Source organism: Pipra filicauda, unplaced genomic scaffold (assembly GCF_003945595.2).
Source record: "Pipra filicauda isolate LSUMZ 115617 unplaced genomic scaffold, ASM394559v2 scaffold121_size3267253_pilon, whole genome shotgun sequence".
NCBI lineage: Eukaryota > Metazoa > Chordata > Aves > Passeriformes > Pipridae > Pipra > Pipra filicauda.
Genome location: NW_024103674.1, coordinates 996073 through 1021340, shown reverse-complemented (window position 1 = coordinate 1021340; position 25268 = coordinate 996073). Strand labels below are relative to the sequence as shown.

Sequence of the window (25268 nt, the reverse complement as noted above, 5' to 3'; positions counted from 1 at the left end):
CCAGACACGTGTCTTTTATAAGTGACAGACATGAAATGCTGCACCTCATGCACAATGTCCCATAGGCAAGAGTTTTCCAGTGCAGTTCATCCCACGTACTCCAGATCACTGTATTGGGTAGCCAAACTCTCCAGTACATCCAGGGCTTTTAAAACCTTTGGGGGTTATTCTAGAAAAAAATATTTCCAATCATTCCTTGTATCTAAATCTTAAAACCTTTAATCTACTCCTAACATGAACTATGTTAAAAATACTAAAAGAAACAATGGAGGTTATTAAAAAATTGCGCTCAGCTGGTGACTGAGTGCTACAGCAGAAGCTGCATAAAGAAATAAAAATTGTGCCAAATGGAGGAAAAAAAAAAAGTCAGAAAAATGACCCTTTAAAATTTAAGCTATAGAACAAGTCAGATGAGTTGAACAAGGGTGGAGCAGGGAGAAGGCATGGGGAAATAATTCTAACAGACTCAGCTGCAAAGCAGCAAGGGACAATACAAGGCGCTGTGCAGATGGGACATGCCCAGCAGAGCCACTGTGCTTTGAGGTATTTGTAATTTACAGTCTGTCATCTCAAAGCAAAGAAGAAAAGCTGGACATCAGGAAAACAAGGCCAAGAAGGGAGTGTAACAGCAAATGCTGTGCAATACATCTACTGTTACACACTGTGCTGAAGGCAGACCAACACGGAGCAGCACATATCCAAGGACTTCTTGCCACATCTACAGAGCACAAGCTCCTTTTGGTCTGAGGCCAGGGATGTGTGCCAGGAGCAAAAACATCACAAGCAAAGAACCACCAAACTCTTTAGTGCAGAGAATGGAATAACTGGATAGATGACTCAGTTACTAGGGCACAAGTCTGTAATAACGTACGTATTGAACGTTGAAAGACGCATTTGCTTTTTTTGAACTCCGATCATGCACTGAGTCACCACACCGACTCCTACTTCTATTGTTCCGATAGACTACGTTGGGGCTGGATTAGCCAAGAACAAGCCATGTGCCAGGCTGCCCAGCCCACCACCAGTGCTTTCCTCTCTTAAGCAAATTCACAAGGATTTCAGTTGCAGAAGAAACAAGAGCAGGTCTGCACTGGATTCCACTTCAGTCTGCCCAGGTCACCACCAGCTACCTCGCTGAGGTTGTTGTGTGCTGGTGCTGCCTTCTCCAGCCTGTCCCAGATGTGCTGTCCCAGCCCCAGCCTGGGCTACCCTGCAGTTCACGCCCAGCACACTTTGAAGAACTTGTCTAACTCTGGGCATAAACACCTTTCAGATCTAACGTTCCACAGCTACAACCACTGAACAATCAAAAGCGCTCAGTGCATAAAACAGGTATGGGGACAACTTAACTAAGGTACTGCTTATGAACTCTTACCTGCACCTCCAGCCAAGCCAGCTGGAGTTACAGGGGCATGAGCAAACCCCAAGCTGAGAGACTTCCATGCTACTGGGGGGTTGAGGGGTGTTCAGGCTCATTACCAACTCACTTGCACAGTAAAACCCACAAAAGTTAAAAGGGGGGGGGGGGAAATCCCAACTCTTCCAAGGGTTTGTTGGCCCTTTGGACAAAGCACGATTCAAATTTCCCCTCTGGTTCTAACAGATGGTGGAATCAAAGTTTCATAAGGTCCCAAATGCTTCAGAAAACCTCTAAGGTTTGTTCTGTACAGATGCTTACAAGATTAAGGTGGAATAATCCACCACATTTCAGAGTCAATACATGTTTCTGTATCACACTGTAGCTTTTCTAGAAAGCCTTTTCACTTCTGGCAGACCACAGATGTAAAATGAAGACACACTGATTATCCATTGCTGGTGTATTTATAAACTTTCTTCATCCCCTAAGTGCTAGCTGTCATTCTGAGAGATTCCAGATTTGCCTTTTGCTGACCAAATTTAAATTCCCAGTGAAGAAAGACAGCAACATAAACTCCATCAAGGAGAACTCTGATAATGTCCCCACTACACAGGGCACAAGACATGGCTACAACTCCCTGACACAAGAAAGCTGTGTTTCAAAACAAGATGCTCTTATGAAGAAAACAAGCTATTTATGAAAAAAAAAAAACACTCTACCTTTCAAAATCAAAAGAAATCCACACATGCCCCCTAAGATGAGAAAAATCAAGATGTGGGTCAGCTCAATACTTCAAGGCTTTGCTGAGATAGTAAATCTGGCAAATAAAACCCTGAAGGGAATCAACACAAGACTAGGAACAACATTCCTAATGCAAGTGATGTAGAGAGACAAATCCTTTTGCCTCCAAGGCAGATTTATGGCACGTGAAAACATACTGATGCCAGAATAATTAAGCGACTTTTTTTTGCCAATATCAACCCTGTTTCAACCAGGAGAGTTTGCCAGAGAAGTCTTTCTAGTGCAAATTAACCTGCACATGAGGCCAAGCTCATTTCTGGAATAATTTCATTAACACCGTGTGATGTAACATCACTGCAATTTGGCTCGAACATGCTGAAGAGCCCTCCAGTAAATAAGCTGCCTGAAGTCAACCCTGGTGCTAAAAGTAGGTTTAGTTACCCAAGAGGTAACACCCTACCATGCTCAGACATGTTTCCCTGTGAGTCACTTCTATACAGTGCATGTTTACTCAAAACAAACCCAACAGTCCAGGAGAAAGCCCTTTATGTGTTAACAGCAGCTTTTCCATTCCACAATGAGCACAGGTGCTTTACCACGGCTCCTTTATAAAGGCACCATTCAGCAGCACAAACCAGGCCACTGGTTTGTGAGACAAGTTCCAAACACATTCTCCCTGGATGTCCCCTCCATCGATATCTATCGCTGTCGGGGTTTATCAGCAAAAAGGCCACTCAGCAGGAGAGGTTTGCAAATGAGAAGAGGCTGCTGAGAAAAGCTTGTGCCCCCTGACTCATCTCCGTACTGCTGGTGACGGGCTTGGACTTCTAAACTCTGCCTCTCCCAACAATCCCTTCCCTTCTGCCCCAGCTGGGGAGTGTCAGAACTGGTGTTATGCCAGACTGACAGAGCCAGCAAGAGGGGAGAGAAAAGGGTCTGAGACAGAGCAGTTAGAGCTGCTTTTGCTCCTCTGGAGCCACAGCTGCAGAAAAACAATTTCCTAAGAGCAACCAATATCTCATGATGCAACTTGTCCTAATCAGAGAAATGTAATTTCATAAATTACATCTTGGTTAAAAGCAGAATAGGGAAGAGCTCTGCATTTTGCAGCAGCAGACGGTGCTGGTTAAGCCCCTGGGAGATGTCAGCACAGGCTCCCACTGCCAGGAGCAGGTTTCTGTGGATCAGAGAGCCTTTACCTCCTCTGTGGCTGTCACCACAAGCTGTATTCCAACACACTCCCTTGATTCTCCCCTACTGAGAGCAAACGACATTGGAGATGTGCTTGCATTACTTTTGGAGGGAAAACAACATGCAGGTTTGTTTTGACAGAACAGACACACTTGTACTTATAGCAGGAAAAGGCATTGCTACAAAAATACATCAGAAATGGACCTTAAAGAGAACAGCAGCCAGAGTATGATCAGCTACTCCCTGTACAGCACAAAAAGAGTGTTCAACAGAGCAGAACAGCAGCAAATGACAGAAACAGTTGTAGGAAATACATTCCCCCTCCACAGCACAGAGTTTCCCTTGCAGCAGGAGCACTGCAGGCTGCTGAAGGTACAAAATGAGCAGTGCTGCACTTGAAAGGAATTCAACATTTATGCAGATGCCTTGTGTTACCAGAACAGGCCACTGACAGAAGCCAGGAAAAGAGCTTTCCAACAGACGGGTTACTGCATAATTAATCTGTAACAGAGGCAAGCAGACTACCTCTGCAGAGCCCTTATTGCTTAGCCTGGAAACAGGACGCTGCACTAGCTGGGGCTGACGGGTACAGCAAGTCTTTGTCAAGTGGGAATGGTATTGCTCCGTTCCAGGGCAATGGAGCATTAACAGTTCTGGAAAAATTGCTGAATTATAAATATCCTAGATGCCTCCCTCATATTCTTTGATATGGAGGCACAGGGAGGATGGGAAGAACAGGAAGTAGCAGGAGAAAAAAGCATGATGAAAACACAATCAAGCTGAAAACCCTCTCCCCAGCCTGGACAGATGCAAACAAAAATCCACTGAACACCACTATACCACACCCAACCTCACCTTTGCTGTTGCAAAGCACAGATAATGCCTCAAAGAATCTGATAGAAGGCTGGGGAAAAAAAAAAAAAAAAAAGAACTAATTTTCTATGCCTGAGTTTTTCCAGGCAACCCTTTCCCTCCTCCTCTCTTGGCCATTTGTGTTTTTAATTTGATGAGCAATATTACCCCTTAAAGAGTGGAAACAGAAGTGACTGGACAGAGAACAAGATGGTTGGAAAACTTTTTCAGGGCTCACTCTGTCCTGCCTGTTTTGTACTCCTCACACTCACAGCTTGCATTTCAGGAGGAATGGAAGCTCCACTGACAGGTAGGAGCACAGGAAGGCGTGTGCTGACCAGTCCTTCATGTGGCAGCTGGCTGAGGGAGCCTCTGTTGATCATTAACCCAATACCTATTAGTGAAACATCTTGCCACAGTCATTTCATACAAAGTTTTATTCTGGAAGCAAAATGGAGGTATGTGACTACCTCAAATTGAAACCCTGAAGCCACGTCCCTTTAAGAGGGTTTTCTATTACAGGTTCCTTGAGCTCCTTTTCCATTGCAAAGCCAGACTGGAGAATAGTGCTTGGCAATTTCTGAAAGGCACAGAAAAGATCTGGTACACTGAAAGGCAAGAGATGGAACCTGCATCATTGAGGCAAACATGTAGCTCTAGGAAGCTCCAAAAGAAAGTTTTCTAGCTTTAGTTGCTAATTTCAGAGAGCACATTTCAGGCTAGTTACCAACCACATGCAGGGGTGATGGTTTTGTAGGTCTCTAAAGCTGCATTACTAATTAGTGCTGCAGCTTTCTAGCCCTTCCAGGACCGTAAATCCACACACTCTCTTCCTTCCTCCCTCTCAGTGCTTTCAGGGTTCATTTCTTATTTAAAATACAGCATACAGCTGTAAAAGTATTTTTAGCTTCAGTTCCATCTCCTACTACAACATGAGACTTCTTTCAAGGCCTTCTCTCACCAATGAAGTAGGATAAATCCAGCTAAAGGAAAGGCTTAATCCTGCTCTCTTGCCAGCTCAGCTACTTTCCATCCGCAGGGAGTACAGCCACTATACAGACTGTATATGCTGCTGGTAATCTGGAGCATCCTGTCTCTTCCACACTTGCCTCCTCCCAATCCTTTAGTCTCCATGTGCTTCCTCTGCATTTTCTTCCTCATCCCCATAACTCCATCCCATCTCCTCATCTTGGCCTTACCAACTGAGCTCACACGGGAGACCCACGGGGAGCACGTGAAAACAACATCCACGACCGTCAGCGATTCTGAATCCCACACAACAATTGCCTTTCTTGCTCATCAGATTAAGAATACACCAAACAAGAAGGCTGTTCATCCAGTGAACACAGGCACAACTGTTTGTCCAGTGGGAAGTGCTTTTCAAACCCAGGCACTAAAATGAGATGCCGAGTCCCACTGTATGGTACCAGAGGGATCGTGATGCCAAGTCTGGAGTTACGACAGCGAAGTGCATCGTGTCTCCCAGCAAGTGCACTTGGCATAATATGAATAAACTCCAAGGAGGAAAAAAAAAAAAGTCTCTAACCCTGCAGGGTAAGCAGCTGGTACTGGGGTGGGCTAACAAATCCTGAAATAACACCTGAAATCATCACCTTTGCAGCACAGATTACTGATACAAAGTCACAGAATGCTATAGAAGAAATGGGCAGATCCAGATGTTGGTCCAGGCTACTCCTAAAGGCTTCTAGTTTAATCTACAACAGCCCACAGCTATGAAATAATTCCAGACCCATTTCAGAGCAGGCTGCAAGTGCAGAACTGGCAGCCCACAGAGGATGCAGAACACATCCTGTTTGAAAAAGGGAGGTCACACACAGAGCCACATCCGCCCGTCCTCTCACGGATGAGACCCCACAGAGCCACGCTCAGGTGGATGCTGTGAGGCCTCACCATCCCATCCTGACAGCTTACACACTTGCCCTGAAGTGAGGGAGGTTTCTGATCTGAGGGACAGGCTGGGCTCTTTCCTGAAACACTACCAGATGTAGTTTCCTGCAATAAAATAATAATAAGAAATAAATCTTTACCTGCCTCATTCATCTAGAAACTGGTACCAGAGCAACTTGCCACGGGCAACTTATGGCCTATTAAAATACCAACTGCTGTGCAGCGAGACCACAGGCTCCCGAAGGCACGCATGAATTCCTCAGAAATTCAGCTACAAAGCTAGAGTCAACACTGATGGCAGCTCAAGAGCACAAAGAATAAACAGACTGGAAGCCATTTAGGTTTTTCCCTCTACTTCAGAAATAAATACATGTCTTAAAGGAGGGGGAGGCCACCCTCTTCTACCTCCCCTTGTCCTCAGTCAGAGCTGATGGTACCGTCACCCTGCTAATCAAGGTGGCCAAATCTCCAAGTAGAACATTAATTTTCAATGAGTAATTTTTTGAGCAAAGGGCTGCCTAAGCCACACAGATAAGGCTGTTGCTAAGAGTCAGCTGTCAAAGCAATGCCAGCTCAGAATCGGCGAGGAGGGGGAAGTTTGAAAGCCGGCTGTATCCAAACGTATTTACTGATGCTGTACACACAGCAGATCGGTTACAGGGCTTTAGATTACAGCTTCTGCTCAACAGAGCAGCCCCTGCCTGAGCCACAGCAGGCAGGGCAGAGCCAGACCATGAACAGAGACTGTTCTTTACTCAACAGGATACAGCGCCCATGGAAGGAAAGTTCTGACATAATTTCTGCCAGTCTTGTGACAGGCCCCGATGTGGTGACAGGAAGAGGCAAGTCTGGCACAAAGCAAATCAACCCACCCTGGCTGGGGCAGGTGTAGCTGCCAGAGCCCAGGAAAGGTGACAGAAGTGTTCTGCAAACTCAAAGTGCAGCTTAAGACAGTTTGTGCCTGGTTTGTGTGGTGCTCTATCATTTCTGCAATTCTTCCAACACCCCCAACTTGCCACTGCTTCTGCTCTCACAACTTGCACCTATGTTTAGCTACACTTCTGGAATGAACCTCCTTTTTCTCATCTTTGCTGTCTCTTTTCTCTGTATTTGTTTCAGAATGCAAGGCACTGCAGGTGCTATAATATTATCTTGAAATAGGGTATGTTTGATTGCAAATCACTTCTAGAGGCTGTGTTCAAATCCCTTCTCCATTAACACCCTGAGCCTATTGCTGAGGCTCTGCCAGGAAGGAAGGATGTTAGTGTGTGAAACAGCTCTGGAACATTAAAACTCACTCTCTTGATCTGTGTATTAGGAATATATGTATGCATAGGGAAGGTCTACATTTTCAGACATGTCTGCAATAAAAGTATTTTTAAAATGTGTTGTCACACCCCATGCCCTAGCAGAGGATAGAGCCTATTGTCCTAAAATACGGGACTGGGAGAACGGTTTAAAGCCACAACCAAGTTCTTTGCTCTACTAAACCAGGGCAATTGCACTGGAATCAAGAGGCAGAACTCAGCCAGTGATCTCCTCCTTTCACTACAGTTTTCTTCCCTCTTGAGGACTCTAGAAGAAACTATTTTAGTTACCTAATCTTTGTTTTAAGGCAGACAGTGGTGAAGATTCACATTTCAACCGGGCTGAATCAGTCCTTCGGTCCCTGATTAAACAAACAGTTAACGATTTTCCAGTCTGAAAAAGCCAAACACTATGAACCTAATTACCTGAAGGATCCAGTAACATCAGGCACAATGACTATTTATGTGAAGACAGTGAAGTAGCTGATTTAACTCTCACCACCAAGAGCCGAATTCTGGAGGTGGCACAACTTGCACCTCCCTTCACAAAGGTTTCTGAATCACCAAGCCCTGTGTTAGCAGGGCAATGCTTCTCCCTTGTATTTATGTCCTACAGAAATGAAAAAGTTGTGTGTATCACTACAGTATAACAGTGCTTTGCATCCCACCAGCTGCCAAAAGCAAGTAGCTTCAGGTCATTTGTGCCCACACAAGGATGACAGAGCCACACTCACACAAAAGCTGACCTCAGTCCACAGGGAGCTGTCAGTGTGGTGCCTTCCCAAATACCAGCATTTTTCCTTTGGCTTTCTGGATGCAGCTTTACACCCCCAAAAAATAAAGTTTGCAGTGCAGGAAGTGGCCTTTCATACTGACTCAAAAATTGCAAGGCTAAGAACATTCTGGGTTCAGGCTGCAGCACTGACATACTTGGGAGGTCAGACCACCCCAACAGGGTCAGCTCTTCCCAGATCAAGCCTGCAAGGAAACAGGGCTGGGTCACAGGAGACAAGCCACATTCCTTAGTTAGAACTGCTGCAGGAGTGGTAGGATCACAAATTCAAGCTGAAATGCTGCATATGCTTAGAAAAGCATGGTCTCAAAGGAAATACACTCTGAGGTGCCTTCAGAAGACAATAAGGAAGGTGGGAAATGCCCTCAAAGTTGCTCAACTCATGCAAAACAGTCTTTCCTCTGGAGTCAGACAGGGGATTTCAGAGCACGATCCCTTCCTTCAAATCCAGAAATACCAGAGTGAAAACTGCTGGCAGGCTAACAGAACAATGTAGGATGAAGTGTCAGGAGTCTGTGGATAACACCTGGCTTTCCACTTCCTTCACATCGTGCACCGGCCACGCTCGCTGCCAACACGCAGCCAGAGATCACTCAGCACCGAGGCACAGAGCATCTGGCTGTCACTCAACAGGCACCAGCACTGCAGGCACAGAGCGGGGAATTTAACCGAGTCTTCCTCTTCCAGGATACCCAAAGATGTACATGTGTGTCCTACATCAGCCTGCAGCTTTAGGGCTCTCATCTGGGCACCCAGGCTCCTGCCTGTGCCGGTCGGAAACCCCCCACTGAGCTCGTGGTATCATCTCTCTAGGAACAAAGCTGCACAACCCCCCAAAAAGCTTCAAACTGGTACAAAATGCAGCTGCCCATCTGCTTCACAAAAACGGTTGCCATGAACACATCCCTGCTGCTCTGTGCCTGCTATTTTTAAAGGTGCTTGGGAGGCAACTGAATTCACTGGCGGTTGTGCTATTTAAGTATCTGGACTAATAATATTCAAGGAATATATTGGCACTTCTCTGTGGGGAAATACAGCATCTGCCTGGTCTACACCTGGCTCAGATGCATTTTCAAAGCCCAGCTTCTGTAATCCAACAGCAAGGTGATAAACCCACAGACAATAGATGCTTTTCGTGCAGAGCACTGTAAAGTGAAACCTGGGGGTTTTATCCTCAAAAGTGCCACCACAGTGTAAGAAGAGTTTACAAAGGGAGGGGAAAGGACAAGCAAAAGGATATATACAGCTGTAACTTCAGTCACTTAATCACATGGTTTAATGCAAGGCCTGAGCACAGGAAGCATGGAAAAAGGGTACCTGCTTGCAAGAAAATAACTAAAAAACAAAACCAGAAAACCCAAGAGAGGCAGATCCCCAAAGCTGAATGTGCTGACAGGACCTGGATCTTTTCCAGAGAGCCTTGAATTCCTAAGAGTGTTTAGTCTTAATGCATTTCAGACAGGTTCCCCTTCAGCCAGGCTGGGCAGAGGGGGTGTGAGCAGCCTGGGAAGGGAGTCCCAGCCCGGGGTGTGCCCCATCAGACCCACAGCACCAGGCTGTGGCAGGTACGTGGAACCCAGGCTGAACTGGACTTGGGACCAGGACGGGCTGACAGGAGCCAGCAGTACAACCTGCTGCTTCTGCTCTGTGAGCAGGTCAAATGAACCCTGTGTCACCTGGCAACTCCCTGGGTATATCACAGTCCCACCTCCCGCCACATGCACGAGGTGCCAGGTAAGTTTGCTGCAAATAATGTGAAAAATCCATCTCTGGAGGTTCTTATATTCTCAGACAGCACTTCTCATTGCACACCATAGCTAGAAAAAAAAACGATTCAGTGTGTCCTATGAAGAGTTCGTATACCTACTTCTGCCCTCTGTTTACAGACTCCAGGTGATGTGGGACACCTTGTTCAGATCAGTTCTCTGAAAACTCATGGTCAGGAAGAGCTCCATCACAGCCACAAACCTCTGATTGCCACAGACCACAGAAGCAGCCCAAATCAATTGCAGAGCAAACACCAGATTTTGTACATAAGCAGCTCATAAGAGATGACCTCCCAGACATCACAACCTCAAACAAAATCGGTTTTGGAAGTGGTTGATTTCAGGGACGAGAAACAATCACAGACCCTAAATAATGTACAGATTTCAAACACGATATGGACATAGCATCTCCTTCACTTTAATCTTTCCCTAGATCCAAAGAGTATCAAAAAATGTGATGGAAATGAATAGATGAGCACAGAGCAGAGCCCAAGGCATGATCCAGGAGCCTCTCCACATGGTAACTCTTCTCCTCACCATTCCTGGAAATTCATCCCTCCTGAAGTTTCTCTAACTGCAACAGGGAAAATATTTGGAAAAGGTCAAATGACTCAGTGCCACTGAGAGCCGTAACTTTTCAAGCAGGAGCAGGTTTCCATGTGCTTTCAGTTAGAGCCCAGACAGGTTGGGGGAAAGGCAGCAAACCCCCCAGCCCACTTCCTCTTTGCTCATTTTGAAGCAATCAAGCCCAGGGAGAGCAGTTTATGTGTTTGGTTTGAATTACAGATGATTTTGCTGCTGGAACACATCTGCAACGCGCTCTGCTGAGTGAACTGCTGAACCCCAGCCAGCTCAGAAAACAACCCACACGGCTGGCAGCACCAGCAAACCCCAGCGAAGGCTCCCAGAAGCCACTTTCAGAGACAACAGGGAGAGGGAGATGGGCATTTCTCAGCACGGGCTTTTCCCGAGACACCCTCCAGCGCAACTCAATTTATTGTGACTCCAGGAAGAAGAAGGGTTAATTTCTTTCCAAGTTCACATACTGTTTGAATTCCTTAGATAAGCTGCTTCCACCAAACCCAAGGACCTAGCCCCAGGGGAGAAACACTGTGAGGAAAAGCTTTTTTGATAGACTTTCTTCAAAAGAGAAATTAATTCAAAGTCCATTTTTGGAGGTGTTCCACGCCCACGGTTTCTACAAACTTCAGATGAGGTTGCATCGTGCCTCTGGAAAAAAAAACCCAAGCTTTGAGCAATGCCCTACCACTTCTGTTTGCAAGACAAATGTTTTATGCTTGCCCAATAAAATCTCTCCTGAAACGAGAAAGCTCAGCACGCAGCACCACAAAGAGGAAAACCAGCCCAAACCAGACTTTAGCCCTGGGATAAAGCAGTTAACAGCTAGCACAAACTAATCCTGTACCTTTAAAACTGAGCAGTCACTCAGGAAAGCAAAAAAACAAGTTTTGAAAGCCACTGAAGGCTTCCTTCACATCTTGAGGCAGAAAGCAAGTCTGGGCTGTTATGGAATTCGTGTTTGCATACTGCTGGTGATAATCTGTGTGCATAGTTAGAAACAAAGCAAGTTTTTATTAGCAATTAGTAGCAAGACTAGGGACAGACCTGCCTGAAGGAGTCAGAGAAACGCCAATACACGATGGCAGAGCCTTGTAAGATGTGGAGCAGAACAATCCCAACGTGACAGATCACACAGAAAACACTGCTGCTCTAAACTGGGAGATGCAATGGCATCAGTTCAAGGAGATAAACTGGGTCTTTAACACTGACAACTTTGACTCCAGGCAGCAGTTTTCCCTTGCACAGCAATTTGCAATGCAAAGCAAGCTACTTCCACCCTTACCAAGAACACAAATTCAGAATCAAAGTGGGAGAGCAAAGCTGGGAAGGGTTGATTTGTTTAGATATAGTTTTCTACAGAGTCGAGTTTCAAGTAAGACACAAAGGCAATACAGCACAGGGTCTGAAATAGTGTGGGAGAACTTGGGCAAGGAGAGGGGAAAAATATAAGAGAGGATTTAACCCACAAACCTCAGCCCCTTTCAGGGGAGTGACCTCCCGCTCCCTCCCCTCATCTCTGAAAAATTCAATCCAGCTCGGATCAGCCAACACCACCCAGGTTCAGAGCTCTCCAGCTATGTACTTCCCCCGCTCCAGAGAATGATGTGGCATGTGGGGCCCTACAACAGAACTATTAAAATCCCATCAAGGGGTAAGCAAGTGGTGGCCATATGCTAAACCGCTCAAGGGATGAATAACCAGGGAAAGAAGCAGAGCCAGGCAGCAAGTCTGCAGGGAGGGTCTTACCTGGTAGATAAACTAGCAAAGTCTCCTCCATCCAGCAGCCTAATTTTGCAAAACAGAACCCCATTCACAAAGGGGACGGCAGTCAGCTCTTCTAGAGTGAAACTTGTCTGAAACTTGAATTTCTTCTTCTTCATCAGGAAAGCCATGGGCAAATTCAGCGTGAAAAGCTCAGGAATTCCAAACAAGATCAGGGAGAAGCGGCTCAAAACACACACAGACAAGCAGAAGAAGGACACTCGTTGCAGGAGCACAAGCAGGGAGTAAATTCCAGTTCAGTTACAACGACGGCCCAGCTTCAAACGCACGATTCTCTTCTCTTTGGTGGTCGGATCTGGCTGTGGGATCATCACCACGGCAGGCTTCAGGTGAGCTGGAAGAGGTCAGATTAAATCTCTGCAACATCTCCAAGGGAAAAGGGAGGGAGGGAAGTTGGTCTCAGCTCCAGACCAGCAGGAGCTGTCCCAGTTAGAGGCTGCAGTGCTCTGTCTTCAGCACAACCCCTCCTGAAAGCATCTCTTGTGAGAAGTCATCTCGAGTCCCCAGAGAAGCCTCAAGTCTGCGGGCAGCACATTCAGAGAGCTTCCAGTTTCTATCTCCTCCCCTTGTGCAACTCCTTGATACAGGTCTTCGGGTCAGCCTTTGGGAGGGAAATGAGTAAATTAGTTCCAGCCAGTCTTGGGCTCCTCCTCTTGCTCTAAAACCTGTTTGGATGGGTAATATTCAGTCCAGACTCATTCCAGTCTGAAGAGGTATGGCCCCAATTAGCCTGGCCCCAACATCCTCTTTCCCCTTTTTGCCTAGGGCAAGTTTCAGTGTTGTCATCCCCCTCGTAATTTCTGTTTTGCAAAGCAGCTAATAAAAATCTGCTCTGTTTTCAGCCACCACCTTGAGAAGCAGTTTACAGAGCAAGATCAGTCTAATGTGTAGTCTAACAAGGATAAGGAAAAGCCATCTCAAGAATGGAAAAATCTGCTTCTTTCCTGCATATCCAACCAGCCCTAAGTGTTAGCACCTGTATCTTATAAATGGAGAAAGCAGCAGAGAGAGAAAACAAGCAGTCTGCTCCAGATTACAGAGCATAACAACCGAATCAGGTCATCTGGCTGCCCAATCACCAGGCCCACTGGGAACGCTGCCTTTCCCCAGCACCGGATCCACATCGAGCCCTGCACGGCTCAGCTTTGGGGCTGGAGATGGGCATTTCGTTACACACCGACACAACACCCAAACCAGGGAGGCAGGAGCTGATCAGCATCCAAAAGGGACAAGGTTATGAACGTCGGGCAGTAAACAATCCTCAGGGATTCTAGCAGCTGCCTGAATGTGTGGGTGGTTAAAGCCCCTCGCTGGCTGTGGGTAAACCCAGCCGGCTCTGCCGGAGCCTGGGCACCTCCGCTGTCCTGTGGCACTGCTGTACCCCACCGGTCCCTGCGCCGAGCTGCTGCCAGGGCTCATCCTGCCTTCCAGCTCCCTGGACTGTGCACCGGGATGGGGACAGGTCCCAGCCCACCCCCGGACCACGCACCAGGCTGCAGGGAGGTCACAGCCTGCCCCGGCATCCCGGGGCCATACACTGAGCTGTGCCCAGGTCTCGGCTCTCTTTCCGAGCCGTGCACTGAGCTGTGCCCAGGTCTCGGCTCTCTTTCCGAGCCGTGCACTGAGCTGTGCCCAGGTCTCGGCTCTCTCTCCGAGCCTCGCACTAAGCCGTGCCCAGTCTCAGCTCACCTCCCGCACCTCCGAACCACCGAGTGCCCCGCAGCCCGGTCTCACCGCTCTTCCAGCCCCAGGGGCCAAGCACCGGGGCCGTGCCCGGGCCGTGCCCAGCTCCGACCCCACCACCCGTGCCCGGAGCCGCAGCCCGGGCTCAGCCCGCTCCCAGCCCGTGCACCGACCTGCAGCCCGGTCCTACCCCCATTCCCGGCCCCCCCCATCACCAGCTGCCCTACAGGCGGTCTCATCCCGCTTCCCGGCGCGCTCCACACACCTGCGGCGCGGTCCCGGCGCGGTGCCTGCCCGGCCCTGCCCGCTCCTCCCGCCCGCTGCTCGCCCGGCGGCCGCCGCTCCCCCGCCACGGCCGCCTCTGCCCGCGCTGCGCCAACTGCGCCCGCTACGCCAACAGCGCAGGCGGCGCGCAGGGCGGGTGGCGCGGCCGCGCTTCGAGAATACCGACCCTGCGTAACCCCCCGCCCTCCGTCCCGAGACGGGGGAGCGACAGCGGCGGCGTCCGATTGGACAGCAGCGAGGAGGCGGGTTGAGCGCGGCGGTATTTGATTGGCTAATCGCGCGCGGGGCGGAGAGGAGAGCGCACCGATTGGAGAGCAGGGCTGTCAATTTGGGGAAGCCCTGCCCTCTGGGCGAGGGGGCGGGCGCGGAGGATCCGGAGTTCTCTCAGTGGGGCCGTTGTGTGGGGCCGGGTGAGGCTTTTCGAGCTTCCCGCCTCACAGGGTGTCCCGGGGCCCTTCTGCAGCCCGAGCAGCGCCCAGCTGTCGCTGGAGCTGAGGGGATGGCGGGGGCAGCTCTGACATGACAGACATGGAGCTCCTGGAGCGGGTCCAGCGTGGGGCAACGAGGATGGTTGGGGGACTGGAACATCTCTCATATGAGGAAAGGCAGAGGGAGCTGGGGCTGTTCAGCCTCGAGAAGAGACGACTGAGAGGGGACCTCATCAGTGTGTATAAATATCTAAAGGTGCCAAGAAGATGGAACCAGGCTCTGCTCCATGGTGCCAAGAAATAGGACATGAGGCAACAGGCAGAAACTGATGTGCAAGAAGTTCCATTTGGATACGAGGAAGAACTTTACTGTGCAGTGACTACACACTGGCACAGATTGCCCAGAGAGGGTGTAGAGTCTTCCCTCACTGGAGATACTCCAGAGCCATCTGGACACAATCCTGTGCCAGGTGCTCCGGGGTGACATTGCTTGGGCAGGGAGGTTGGACCAGGTGACCCACTGTGATCCCTTCCAACCTAACCCATTGTGTGATTCTGTGACAGACATGATCTCTGCATCTGTTTGACAGCCAGAAACCCTTACTCTGGCTTGTCCCAGTGCCTTCCTGGCCCGAGCAGCCCCTGGTGACATCCTTCCCAGCAGGATGTCCCACAGGCACACGGCTCCTCAGGCTGTGCCACCTCATGCTCAGCAGTGTGGGCTCGGGTCAGGCTGTGGGTCAGGCTGTGGGTCAGGCTGGCTGGCAGTGCCTGTGCCGGCCGGGAATGGGAAGGAGGCCCTGGCACCACACAGCCTGCAGGCAGCACGAGGCAGGGCCGGGAGCTGGGATCTCACCCGCCGTGTGCGAGCTGTGGCAACCAGTCGGACACATCTCCCCATCAAAATGGCTCCCTGTTATTAGGTGCTGCTGCCGTGCCCTGTGCTGTGGCTGGGATCCCTGGCTAGGCAGGATTCCATCGTTTAAGGGCAAGCAGAACAAAATGTCTCTCCTTGTCCTGAAGGAGTCTGCAATCATCAACGTGATTTGCCTAATTTTTAAAGACAGGGATGTGCCCAAGAGTCTCTGTGGCAGAGAAGTTGAGGCTTATATGGGAGGGACTGTTCCCAAGGTCGATGTGCATGTCTGGCAAAGCTTGGATGAAAGCCTGGGAGCTCTCTCTGCCAGGCTTTGATGCCCAGAGTCCTTGCCTCTAATCTTTGCCATCTATGCAGACAATATCAGAGCTATCAAATAATTCCACCACAATGTGAGCCTTTAAAAAAAAAAAAAAGTCTGCTAGGAGAAGTACACAGCAATGCCCTCAGATAAAAGTTAAAAATTGGATGAAGCCAAATGTGTTATTATGATTTTTGGCTTACCAGGTTAAGCTTACGCAGACTGGGCTGGGAAAACATTTTGTATTGGTACCATGAAACCATTGCAGGAAATACCAGGAGATATCAGGAAACAGCAGGGTTTGTGGAGGCTGCTGTTACAGGCAGGGCTTGAATCCTTCCATCAGTTTCTATCTGGTGTCTCCAAGGCTTTGAGACATTGCTGGAGATGGGCTGGGATTTTTGCTTTCTGTTTCTCAGTTTGTTAGGAAAGAGCTCGGCCTGTTAAATATTTGACATTTGCCAAGCTGGGAGGCTCAAATACTGAAGGCATCTGAAGAATCCAGCCCAGTTCTCACACCTCTCATGCCCCAGCTACTGCTGACAGACACGTGGATGCTCCGCTTCCATCCCTAGGTGAAGGACAAACGATCGCTGTGTGTGGTGTGGGAGGAGGCTGTGTGTTATCTGCTATGATTCACCCTGATAAACAATCTCCTTGAGGACTTCTCTTGTTTATAGCAACAGACCCAGATGCTAAAGTTTACAGAGACTTTAATCCTCGCTGTTCTCACGCATATTTACTTTGCAGTTTTATCAGAAGCATCTCTTGAAAACCTCAGTGTTTTTATAATTAATTGAATAATGTGACTGATGTTAAAAATAAACGGGCTTGGAAAAATGCCCAGCGAGCTGCTGAGCAGTGTGTAGTGTAGCAACCATAGCTGCATTCTCAGGGGTATGTGTATTTTCCTAACAAATGCAGCCTCATGACTTAGAGATTAAATCTTTATTAGTTTGAAATTCACCCTGTTGATTTTTTTCTGTGTTTATGCTGCATAATTGTTTCTGGAGAAATTAATATTTTTTAAAGGGACAGTGGCTCTTGATTGCAGAGGGGGTGGATTAGTCTGAGCCCGCCCACAGAGGGGATGTGGGTGTAGGGTATCTCCATCCATCCACCATCCCACTGACTTTATATTATATTCCATTCCAGGTCCAATCCAGTCACCATCTGTGTGTGATCAAGGTGCTCTGATACACATGGATTCTGCTCACCCCAGACTCCCACAGTGTGGATTTCTCCTCCAGGCTCATGCACACCTCAGCTCTGCTCCATGACCCTCAGCCACATCCCTGCCCTGTGCTCTCCCTGACCTGAGCCTTTCCAGGTGCAGCTCCCCTGTGCCGCCACCACTTCCTCAACTTTTGCTGGCTCAGGGCATCGTCTTATCAGTCTGGGATATTTTTATCAGTCTGGGCTCTGCAGTTCAGTCTGGGCCTCACCTCTGCTCTCCTGGAGAGGTTTTCCTGGCTGGCCGGGGCTGGGATCTCGATGCTCTGTGAGTGAGCACGAGCAAAAGTGGCTTGTCTTACCTCCTCCCTCCCCGCTTTGAGGACAGAGATAAAACAGCAGGGGAGAAACAAGGCGAGATAAATTCAGAAAACTCGGTGAGGTGAAGTGAGGTAGATTCTGTAATGCACTTCGTGAGCCATCACATCCTATCATCCCAGGGGAATCCCAGATACACGAGCCCTGCAATCTACATCATCAGCATCTTCCTTTGGAAAGCATCATCACGCTAATTCGTTTCTCCTGGCAGCCAAATGATTAAAGTTTTAAAACTAAATTACACACGTTGCTGTAACAGCAAAAACACAGTAATGGCTCTCCTCTGTTCCACCTGTCGCCTCTGCTGTAATGGCCTTAATGAGCTTTCAGCTTCATCATCGAAAATAAGAGATTATCACATGATGCTTTGTACTGTAAATGTGTTCTTGGAGCTGTGGGTGGGGTGTACCTGCAATCCCTGCTCTGAGGAGCTGCAGGGGAGCTGTGGGTGGGAGTGAGTTGCAGTGGGTGGGTGCCTTCCCCAGAGCTGGGGGCAGACCCAGAGCTCCCAAAATGGGGCAGGGGGTGCAGCCACCACAGTGGTGTGAGTCCCATCTCCGTGCAGGCAGCTGGAAATCCCGTGAAGGGAATGGGTACCTATCCCCGTGGCACAGGATTATCCCATGGAGTGAAGTTATTCCAAGCTCGCGTCTTCCCAGCTTAATAACAGGCTGTGAGTTCCACTTTGATCTGCTTGTGTTTTTCACTTGTTCCATATTTAACTGAACTCATCATCATAAGGGCCAGGAACTGCTTCACTTTCTGTGGCAGGCTGGGTTTCCCGTAGGACACACCTGCACAGTGGGTTTCTGGCCTGCCAGAACTGGGAATTCTGTTATCGACAGAGGGAGCACTGGAATCTGGAAGTCGGTGGATTCCTTTCCCCAAACATGCAGCTAGACCTGAAAATCCAGCTGCCTGGCTTTTTTTGTTTACTGGTTTCCATGTCTGCTTCAGTGTGTCCTGGGAATGTATGGCAGGACTCTTCCTTCCATTCCAGGAGGCCCATGGGTGCAACTGGAGCTGGTTTGCCCCTTCCAAAATCTGCGGACTGGAACCCACTTTACCTCGAGGCTTGTTATGTTTATCAGTGTTATCCTGTGTCTGTATCCCAAGTGTCCATCCCTTCAGTGCTCTGCTGGACAAGAGACTTGCTGGCTGTGGCCATGGTCTGTCCCACTGGTTCCGTTCTTCTGGCTGCAACCCCACAAATGCTGCTGTTACCCCAAATGCAGCAGAAACAACTGTAATCTGTGGTTCCCACTTGACACAACAACCTCTAATTTGGGATCCTGGGCAGCAGAGGTGACAGAAACTGTCCCTGCTGGCGCTGGGATTCTGCCTTGGGTTAATCACTCGCATGGCTGGGACCCAGGGGCTCATGAGTCCTGTTTGAAGGTGGTATCAACTTCAGTCTTGCACACAGAGCACCTGGAAGCTGTGCTGACCATTCCAGTCAAGCTTCTTATCAGATGCTTTCAAGAAAGACAAAGAATCTTAAATACTTCAATTTTCACACTGACCTGACCACACTTGTGCTGACAGTACCCGCTGGCCATAACCTCTCACATGGCAGGAAAAAACCCACAAGAATCCCCCGAAGGATGCTTTCCCAAAACAGGCTTGAGAAACTTTAAAAACATGCTGGAGGAGGTGCAGGTAATTTGGGTGAGTGTGCAGGTGATATCATTCAGTCCCTTGGCCGGGATCTGCTCCCAGAACTGCAGTGTAGCAATGGCAGTGCATTGTTCTCATGGGACACTGACATAATTATGTGTGGCCTTCTAAAAAATCTTAAAAGCTGTCCCTTTGCTTATAATTAAAGACTTCATATGTTTTTTTTAACCTTGTCCTTGCCCATTTGGTTCTGCAGAGAACTCATCCCAAAGAGAGACATCTCTTTTTTCTCCCTCAAGCAGAGGGACCCAGTTTATGATTCCAGGCACCCTGACTTTTCCAGGGGTACCCGTGTTCCTCATTGCTGAGCTCTGCCTGTTGAATTTCTTCCTCTCCAGGCTCTCAGCTTTGAAAAGATTGATCAGTGAGAGAAGCAAGCAGGATCCCAAAAGGTCTGGAGGACAAGCGTGGTTTTTGGGACGGTGCCACAGCTCGGGATCCCGTCGTGCAGTGCCATCTCCTGGAAAGCCGGGCTGGAGACACATCGCAAGCAGAGTTTTGCTCCTGGGGGAGCTGCTGGCGGCTTGGCTGCTGCCTCTGATGGCCACAAAGACGATCCTCTGAACACCCAGAGTCCCACACCAAACTTCTTTGTCCCCAGCATGCAGGAGGATGCTGCTTGCCCTCACCTCCGAGGTACCCTGTGGCAGAACATCCCTGCGTGGCTCCTTCCCAGTCTGGATACTGAATACAAATCTCCAGGTACAAAAAGAACAGCAGAGGAGCACAGACAAACATCCAGAGATGTCCCTCCTTAGCTTTAGTTCTGCTTGGTTCCTGTTCAGTTGAATGCCCTGTGTACTTGCTCACCCTGTCAGTATCCTGTTCACCTGTTCCTCCTGGTTTTTAAAAGACACTTTTCTCTCTCCTTCCCCAAGTTTGATGACTTCGTCATGAGCCACAACCAAGCCCCTCATCACAGTGCTCACCCTGTGTTTAAAATGTTGTCACGTCCTTTTAATGGGATAAAAACGTGAATGTGGAACAAGCACCTGAATGCTGGTGGCTTGACTAAGCTCTATATTTATCCTGAAAAGACAAGAAAAATGGGTGGTTCCAATGGCAACAGGTTTAGTCCTATGAAACTAACACAGCTTAAATGCTTAGTCACTGAAAAAAAAGCACACTGCAATTTAAAGCCAAAGGCTGGTATTTCAACCATTATTTTAGGCTATTGTGGCATCATTGAGCAGCTGGGAGATTACTGTACTTCAGTAATCCGTCAGACACAGTGAAATAACTCGTGCTCCAAGGTAGGGCTGTAAAAGCTGTTATTTGAAAAAGACCATAATTATGTAAATACAAGGCCAGGAGGTTCAAAAACAAGAGTAAAAGCTGCTGTGACATGTGGCTGTTCACAGCTCTCCTTGGCCCCTTCACAGCGAGGATTCTGTGTTGCAAACTTTTTGTCATGAATCCATTTCTGCCCTGGCACACTCTGATGAACTGAAACAGCCTGTTTACCAAAAATGTATTTTTTTATTAAAATCTGTATTTGTAAAGGAGAGGTCATTACACAAATGAGGTAAACCAACACATATGACATAGTTCTCACTTTAAAAATAAATTTCAATTGAGCAATTGATTTGATTCCACAAAGTCCAAGAGGAAGAGTCAGGTAAGTGTTACTCATGAGGCGAGATGCCAGACAAGGCAGGACAAGGCAGCTGATCTGCCCAGACTCAGCTCAGGTGTCAGTCCCAAGGGGTTGGGACTCTTCCAGGGACAAAACCCTTCTCACTGTGCTGTCTTTTTCTCCCTCATCAGATTTGCAGATGAGAGGAGATGAGTAAAGGCCCAGGGACAGGCAGCGGTGGCCTCTTCACTTCTGCTCTAACCGGGGGTTCCCCATCAGCATTCCCCCCATTAAAGGCTGTGTAAAGGTTTCATTTGATTGTGCAAATCCACTCCCTCATCAGCCCTAAAGGAGACTTAACAGCAAGTAAATACTAGCTCTGGAAAAGTTCCATTTCAAAAGTAATACCTGGCAAGCAACAAGCCCGTTAAGTGTGACACACTTTGCAAGGTACAGGGAGAAGAAGAATTATGCTTCCTTCTTTTTCTTTTTTCTTCCATGCATGTACAAGTGGAGCTTTAATCTAAAAGTTTATGAAGTTGCTGCAAGTCTGTGAGAATCATGTTGACCATCCTGTGCAATTAAGCTTTCTCATTAAAGACTGAGCTCCAAGGCCTGAACACCTCAAAGAGAAGAGTGGCTGCGACGTTGTTTTACCCTGTATAAGGTATAGGACAGTGAGAACCTCAGCTCTGTTTCTCAGGATGCCACCACTCGAGGCCAGCCAGCAGATGAACACAGAACAGCTGGACTCACTTCCAGCTCCCAGGCACTACAGAACAAACACCTCCACCAGCAGAACCAAGTAATGCCCCAAAATTCACTCAATTAAATCAGTGGCTGACAAACTCCTAAACGTTGGGAATTCCTGCATGGCTGAAGCTCTGTAGTCCAGGTCCACTTTGATGGATTAAGGTATTCTGGAGGTGACAAACTATGCAGATGAGGCAGAAGTGGAGTTTCACCTGTTACACCCCCCTGAGTGAAACTCATCCAGTCCCTTGGGTATTTAATGCTGCAACAGGAAAGACGTTGCTCCAACATGTGTCCTGGGACAGTTTCTGGTAACCAAGACATGAAACTTTCATCTCATCTGCCAAGGTGACAGCAAAATTTCGTAACTGCACGTAGATAAAACATGAGGTGAACACACTGTTTTAGTCCCATTGATATCCTCAGGGGACGTGGGTGGGATTTGGACTGCACGGAGGCTTGGTGCTGGTCTGCAGGGGCTGGGTGGATGTTATGCTGCAGGAGCAGATTCTGTAGCTCTCAGTGCAGAGAGAAGGTTCTACCACATCCGGTGCCACGCTTCCAGTAAATGCTTTCAGCAAGAGCCAGAAATGCATTCACTACAGTTCATGATCACTGTACCTTGGGCAGCTGCAGCACTGTGATATCCTGACAAAACTCTCCACATCAGAAGTCATTTAAAGGCTATAGATCTTGAGAGAGAAAGAGAGAGAGGTGTCATACTTAGGGGAGCTTTTTTCCAAATAGGAATTAAAAAATAACTTTTTTAAACCAACCTATTGTTTGAGGAACTAAAGCAACCAATGTTAAGTTGCTGATTTATTACACATCCTGCTAAGGCTCTGTATGAGAGTCTGAAAAGGCAGATTAGCATAAGATTAGCAGAGAAAGCTGTTTAGGCTCAGCAAGGCTCCAAGGGAGCAATTCACACTGAAGAGAGCCAGCACCCCCGCTCCCGTGTCCTCTGACAGCACGGGCGTTTTTTTGCAAGGCAGATGTCCCATAAAATCATAGAATTGTTTAGGTTGGAAAAGACCTTTAAGACCGAGTCCAACTGTTCCCCCGGCACTGCCACATCCACCACTAACCCGTGTCCCCAAGTGCCACATCCACACAAATCCCTTTGGGGACAGTGACTCCACCACTGCCCCGGGCAGCTTGTGCCAGGGCTTGACAACCTTTTTTTCCCCAATATCAACCTAAAGGTCCCCTCCCAGCACTGTTCCTTTCACTGGCTCATACCATCCTGCTGCCCTGCCTGGCCGGGCTCGGCGGTGACTGGCGGGCTGGGCGTGTTGCTCTGCAAAAATCGACGGAAGTCCTTGATCATGGGGCGGAGGACCTGGATGAGGGCGCTCAGCGCCGCCTGCGTGCCCTCCATGGCCTGCGCCTGCCGCTCCTGGGCGCACGCCTGCACCTCCTGGGAGCGGCGGATCATCTGCAGCAGGTCGTTCTGCTGCTCCAGGTGCTGGGCGATCTCCTTCACGTGCAGGTTGGTCACCCGCTGCTCCTGCAGGAGCTTGGCAGAGTTCAGGGCGATGCGGCTCTTCAGCTCCTGGGGCTTGGCGGACACCTCGTGCTGGTGGGCCATCATCTCCAGGGGCGCCTCCGTGGTCACTGTGGCGGGGGCTTCCGTGGTGCAGTACTCCACCACCCCGTCCTCCAGGCTGTGGTAGGTTGTCTCTGCAGGAACTGAGAACAAAGAGCAGACAGGGGGGTCAGAGGTAGCTGTGATATGGGTTTTTTTTATCTACAGGACTATTCAGTGGATATCACAGGAATACGGCCTGTTCAGTGAGATAACACACAATGGCCAGAAACGCACAAAACGACTTATTTAAGTCTACTCCACCCTCAGTCGGGCTTCCTTCTAGGCTGTACAATCCAAAGGAATAGGGAATGCCTTATCTGTCTAGACAAAATCATTTCTTAACCTCCAGTTCAGAACAATCTCTCCAAGCAGCATTAACTGGCTGACGTAATGGCAAAGACAAGACCCAGAACGGCCCCTGCCAGCAGGGCAGGACAGCTGCTCTTTGGGATGCTGCACACTGGGAAATCAGCCCTGGAGATGCTTTTCCCCTTGCTGTTTCCCCCTTTTCGTCCCCAAAGAGGAACTGACAAATCTCTAAGGTGCAAAGGAACCTCGGTTCTGAGGAACAGCTCTCAAAGCTGACTTTCAGCACATATGTGCCTTGCAGCCACTCCCATACAGCACAAGGGCAGACTGGGGAATGGCATTTCATCAGAGATGGTGGGGATTCCTTTTTGCTGGGACTTCTCCCTGCCCAGAGAGATGCCCTACCCCTGGAGATGTTCATGGCCAGGCCAGATGGAGCATCTTGGTCTAGTGGAAGGTGTCCCTGAGGAGCTGTGGATGCCCTACCCCTGGAGGTGTTCAAGGATGGAGCATCCTGATGTAGCCCAAGGTGTCCCTGCCCATGGTGGAACGGGATGATCTTTCAGGACCCTTCTAAACCATTCTACAACTCTTCCCCTGCACAGGGCTCAGGATCTCTTTGTGCCCCTCCAGCCCAGCACTCACTCTGGGTCAGGGTGACGGTGGTGGCCGAGGCAGTGATGGGGATGTCTCCGCCGTCCCCCGCGCCGCAGTCCCCGCTCGGTAGGCTGATGATGGTGGCCTCTCCCAGCAGGTTGCAGATGCGCTGCTGCATCGGGGTCAGGATCACCGGGGCGGCCGCGGCGCCCGCGGGGTCTTCGCCCTCGGTGGTGCCGGCGCCGCCGTTCTGCCCCTCGCCTCCCCCTTCCATGGCCGCCCGCACCTGGGCCACTTTGCGCCGCACCTCGGTCTTGAGGTCGGACCACTTCTTCTTGACCTCGGGCAGCTCGCGGTGGCAGGTGGCCACGGCGTTGACCCGGCGCAGGATGTCGTGCCAGGCGGCGGCCTTGGCGGCCAGCGGCACGCCCGCGTTGAAGTGGTTCACCAGGAGGTGCTTGCCCCGCTCCAGCTCCTCCACGATGATCTCCACCTCCCGCTCCGAGAAATTCATCTTACGCTTCTTGGCCGGCGGGGCCGGCGGCGACGCCATGGCCATGTGGGGGCACCGGGGGTCACACCGCGGGAGGGGGGGGACACGGGGGGCGCCGGGCAGGGCCGAGGGGTGGCAGGGCTCCCCCCCCCCGGGGGGACGGGGACGGCAGGGGGGCCCCGAGGCCCCTAAGGGCCCGCAGGGGTCGGTGCCCCCCGCTCCCCCCCGGGCACCGCCGGCGATACGCAAATTGCGTACGGCGCCCGCCCGGCGGCCCCGCAGAACGGCCGCGGCCCTGCGGCACTGGCGTAATGGCTTCCAGAATCGGCCCCCCTTCCCGCCGCGCCCCATTGGACAGCGAGCCTGCCCGTCACGCGCTGTGCCCGCCTTCCTCCGCCAGTGCTGTGTTGTCATTGGTTAGCGGTCCTGCCCGTCACGCGGAAGGCCCGCCTCCCACCTCCCGCGCCGCGCTATCATTGGTTAGTGACCCCGCCCGTTACGCGGCCCCGCCCCGCTGCTGGCCTCGGCGCACTGGGCCTGCGTGAGGCCGGGCCCGCCCGCGGGTTTCCCTGATCAGATTCCATTGGGCGGGTTTCCCATCCATCAACGCAGAGCGCGCCCTGCTCTGGAATCTACCGGCCGCGCCCCACGCCCGTCACACTCAAACTGCCCCCCCGCCTTTCCGTCTGATTGGAGGCGCTGTCGCCTTATCCCCGCCTTCCCCCGGCGGCTCAGCCAATCGCAGCCTGGTCCGCGCTCTGGCACCGCCCCCCCGGTGCGACACACAAGACACGCCGCGGCACCTCCTCCCGATTGGCGGAGGCGAAGGCGTCTCCCGTGACGTCACGCCCCGCCTAGCGCGAGGAGG

At 50.0% G+C, this 25268-nt stretch overlaps 2 protein-coding genes and 1 long non-coding RNA gene across 4 annotated transcripts in view; 1 reads left to right on the top strand and 2 right to left on the bottom strand.

Moving 5' to 3' along the window:
* The window catches only part of FAM102A (family with sequence similarity 102 member A), a 33126-nt gene extending 18750 nt beyond the window's left edge, over positions 1 to 14376 (bottom strand). The window contains exons 1-2 of the mRNA XM_027729900.2: positions 14228 to 14376; positions 12244 to 12880 (exon numbers count right to left, since the gene is read on the bottom strand). Of these exons, the coding sequence (XP_027585701.1) occupies positions 12244 to 12389 (146 nt within the window). The 5' untranslated portion in view covers positions 12390 to 12880; positions 14228 to 14376. The remainder of the gene's footprint in view (positions 1 to 12243; positions 12881 to 14227) is intronic.
* Positions 14377 to 15073: 697 nt separating this feature from the next.
* LOC113992540 lies at positions 15074 to 17767 on the top strand. Its single transcript, XR_003542277.2, has 2 exons — positions 15074 to 16428; positions 17009 to 17767. It is a non-coding gene; the product is annotated as an uncharacterized LOC113992540 (long non-coding RNA).
* Positions 17768 to 20540: 2773 nt separating this feature from the next.
* NAIF1 (nuclear apoptosis inducing factor 1) lies at positions 20541 to 24915 on the bottom strand. Of its 2 annotated transcripts, XM_027729931.2 has the most exons (3): positions 23956 to 24913; positions 22653 to 23102; positions 20541 to 22102 (listed from the first exon to the last, which is right to left on the bottom strand). In XM_027729931.2, the coding sequence occupies exons 1-3, from the start codon at positions 24812 to 24814 to the stop codon at positions 22095 to 22097; spliced, it is 1317 nt and encodes a 438-aa protein (XP_027585732.2). In that variant the 5' UTR covers positions 24815 to 24913; the 3' UTR covers positions 20541 to 22094. The 2 variants fall into 2 exon arrangements, with proteins under 2 accessions (XP_027585732.2, XP_027585731.2); XM_027729930.2 differs by lacking the exon at positions 20541 to 22102 and having other exon boundaries at positions 22639 to 23102; positions 23956 to 24915.
* Positions 24916 to 25268: the final 353 nt, after the last annotated feature.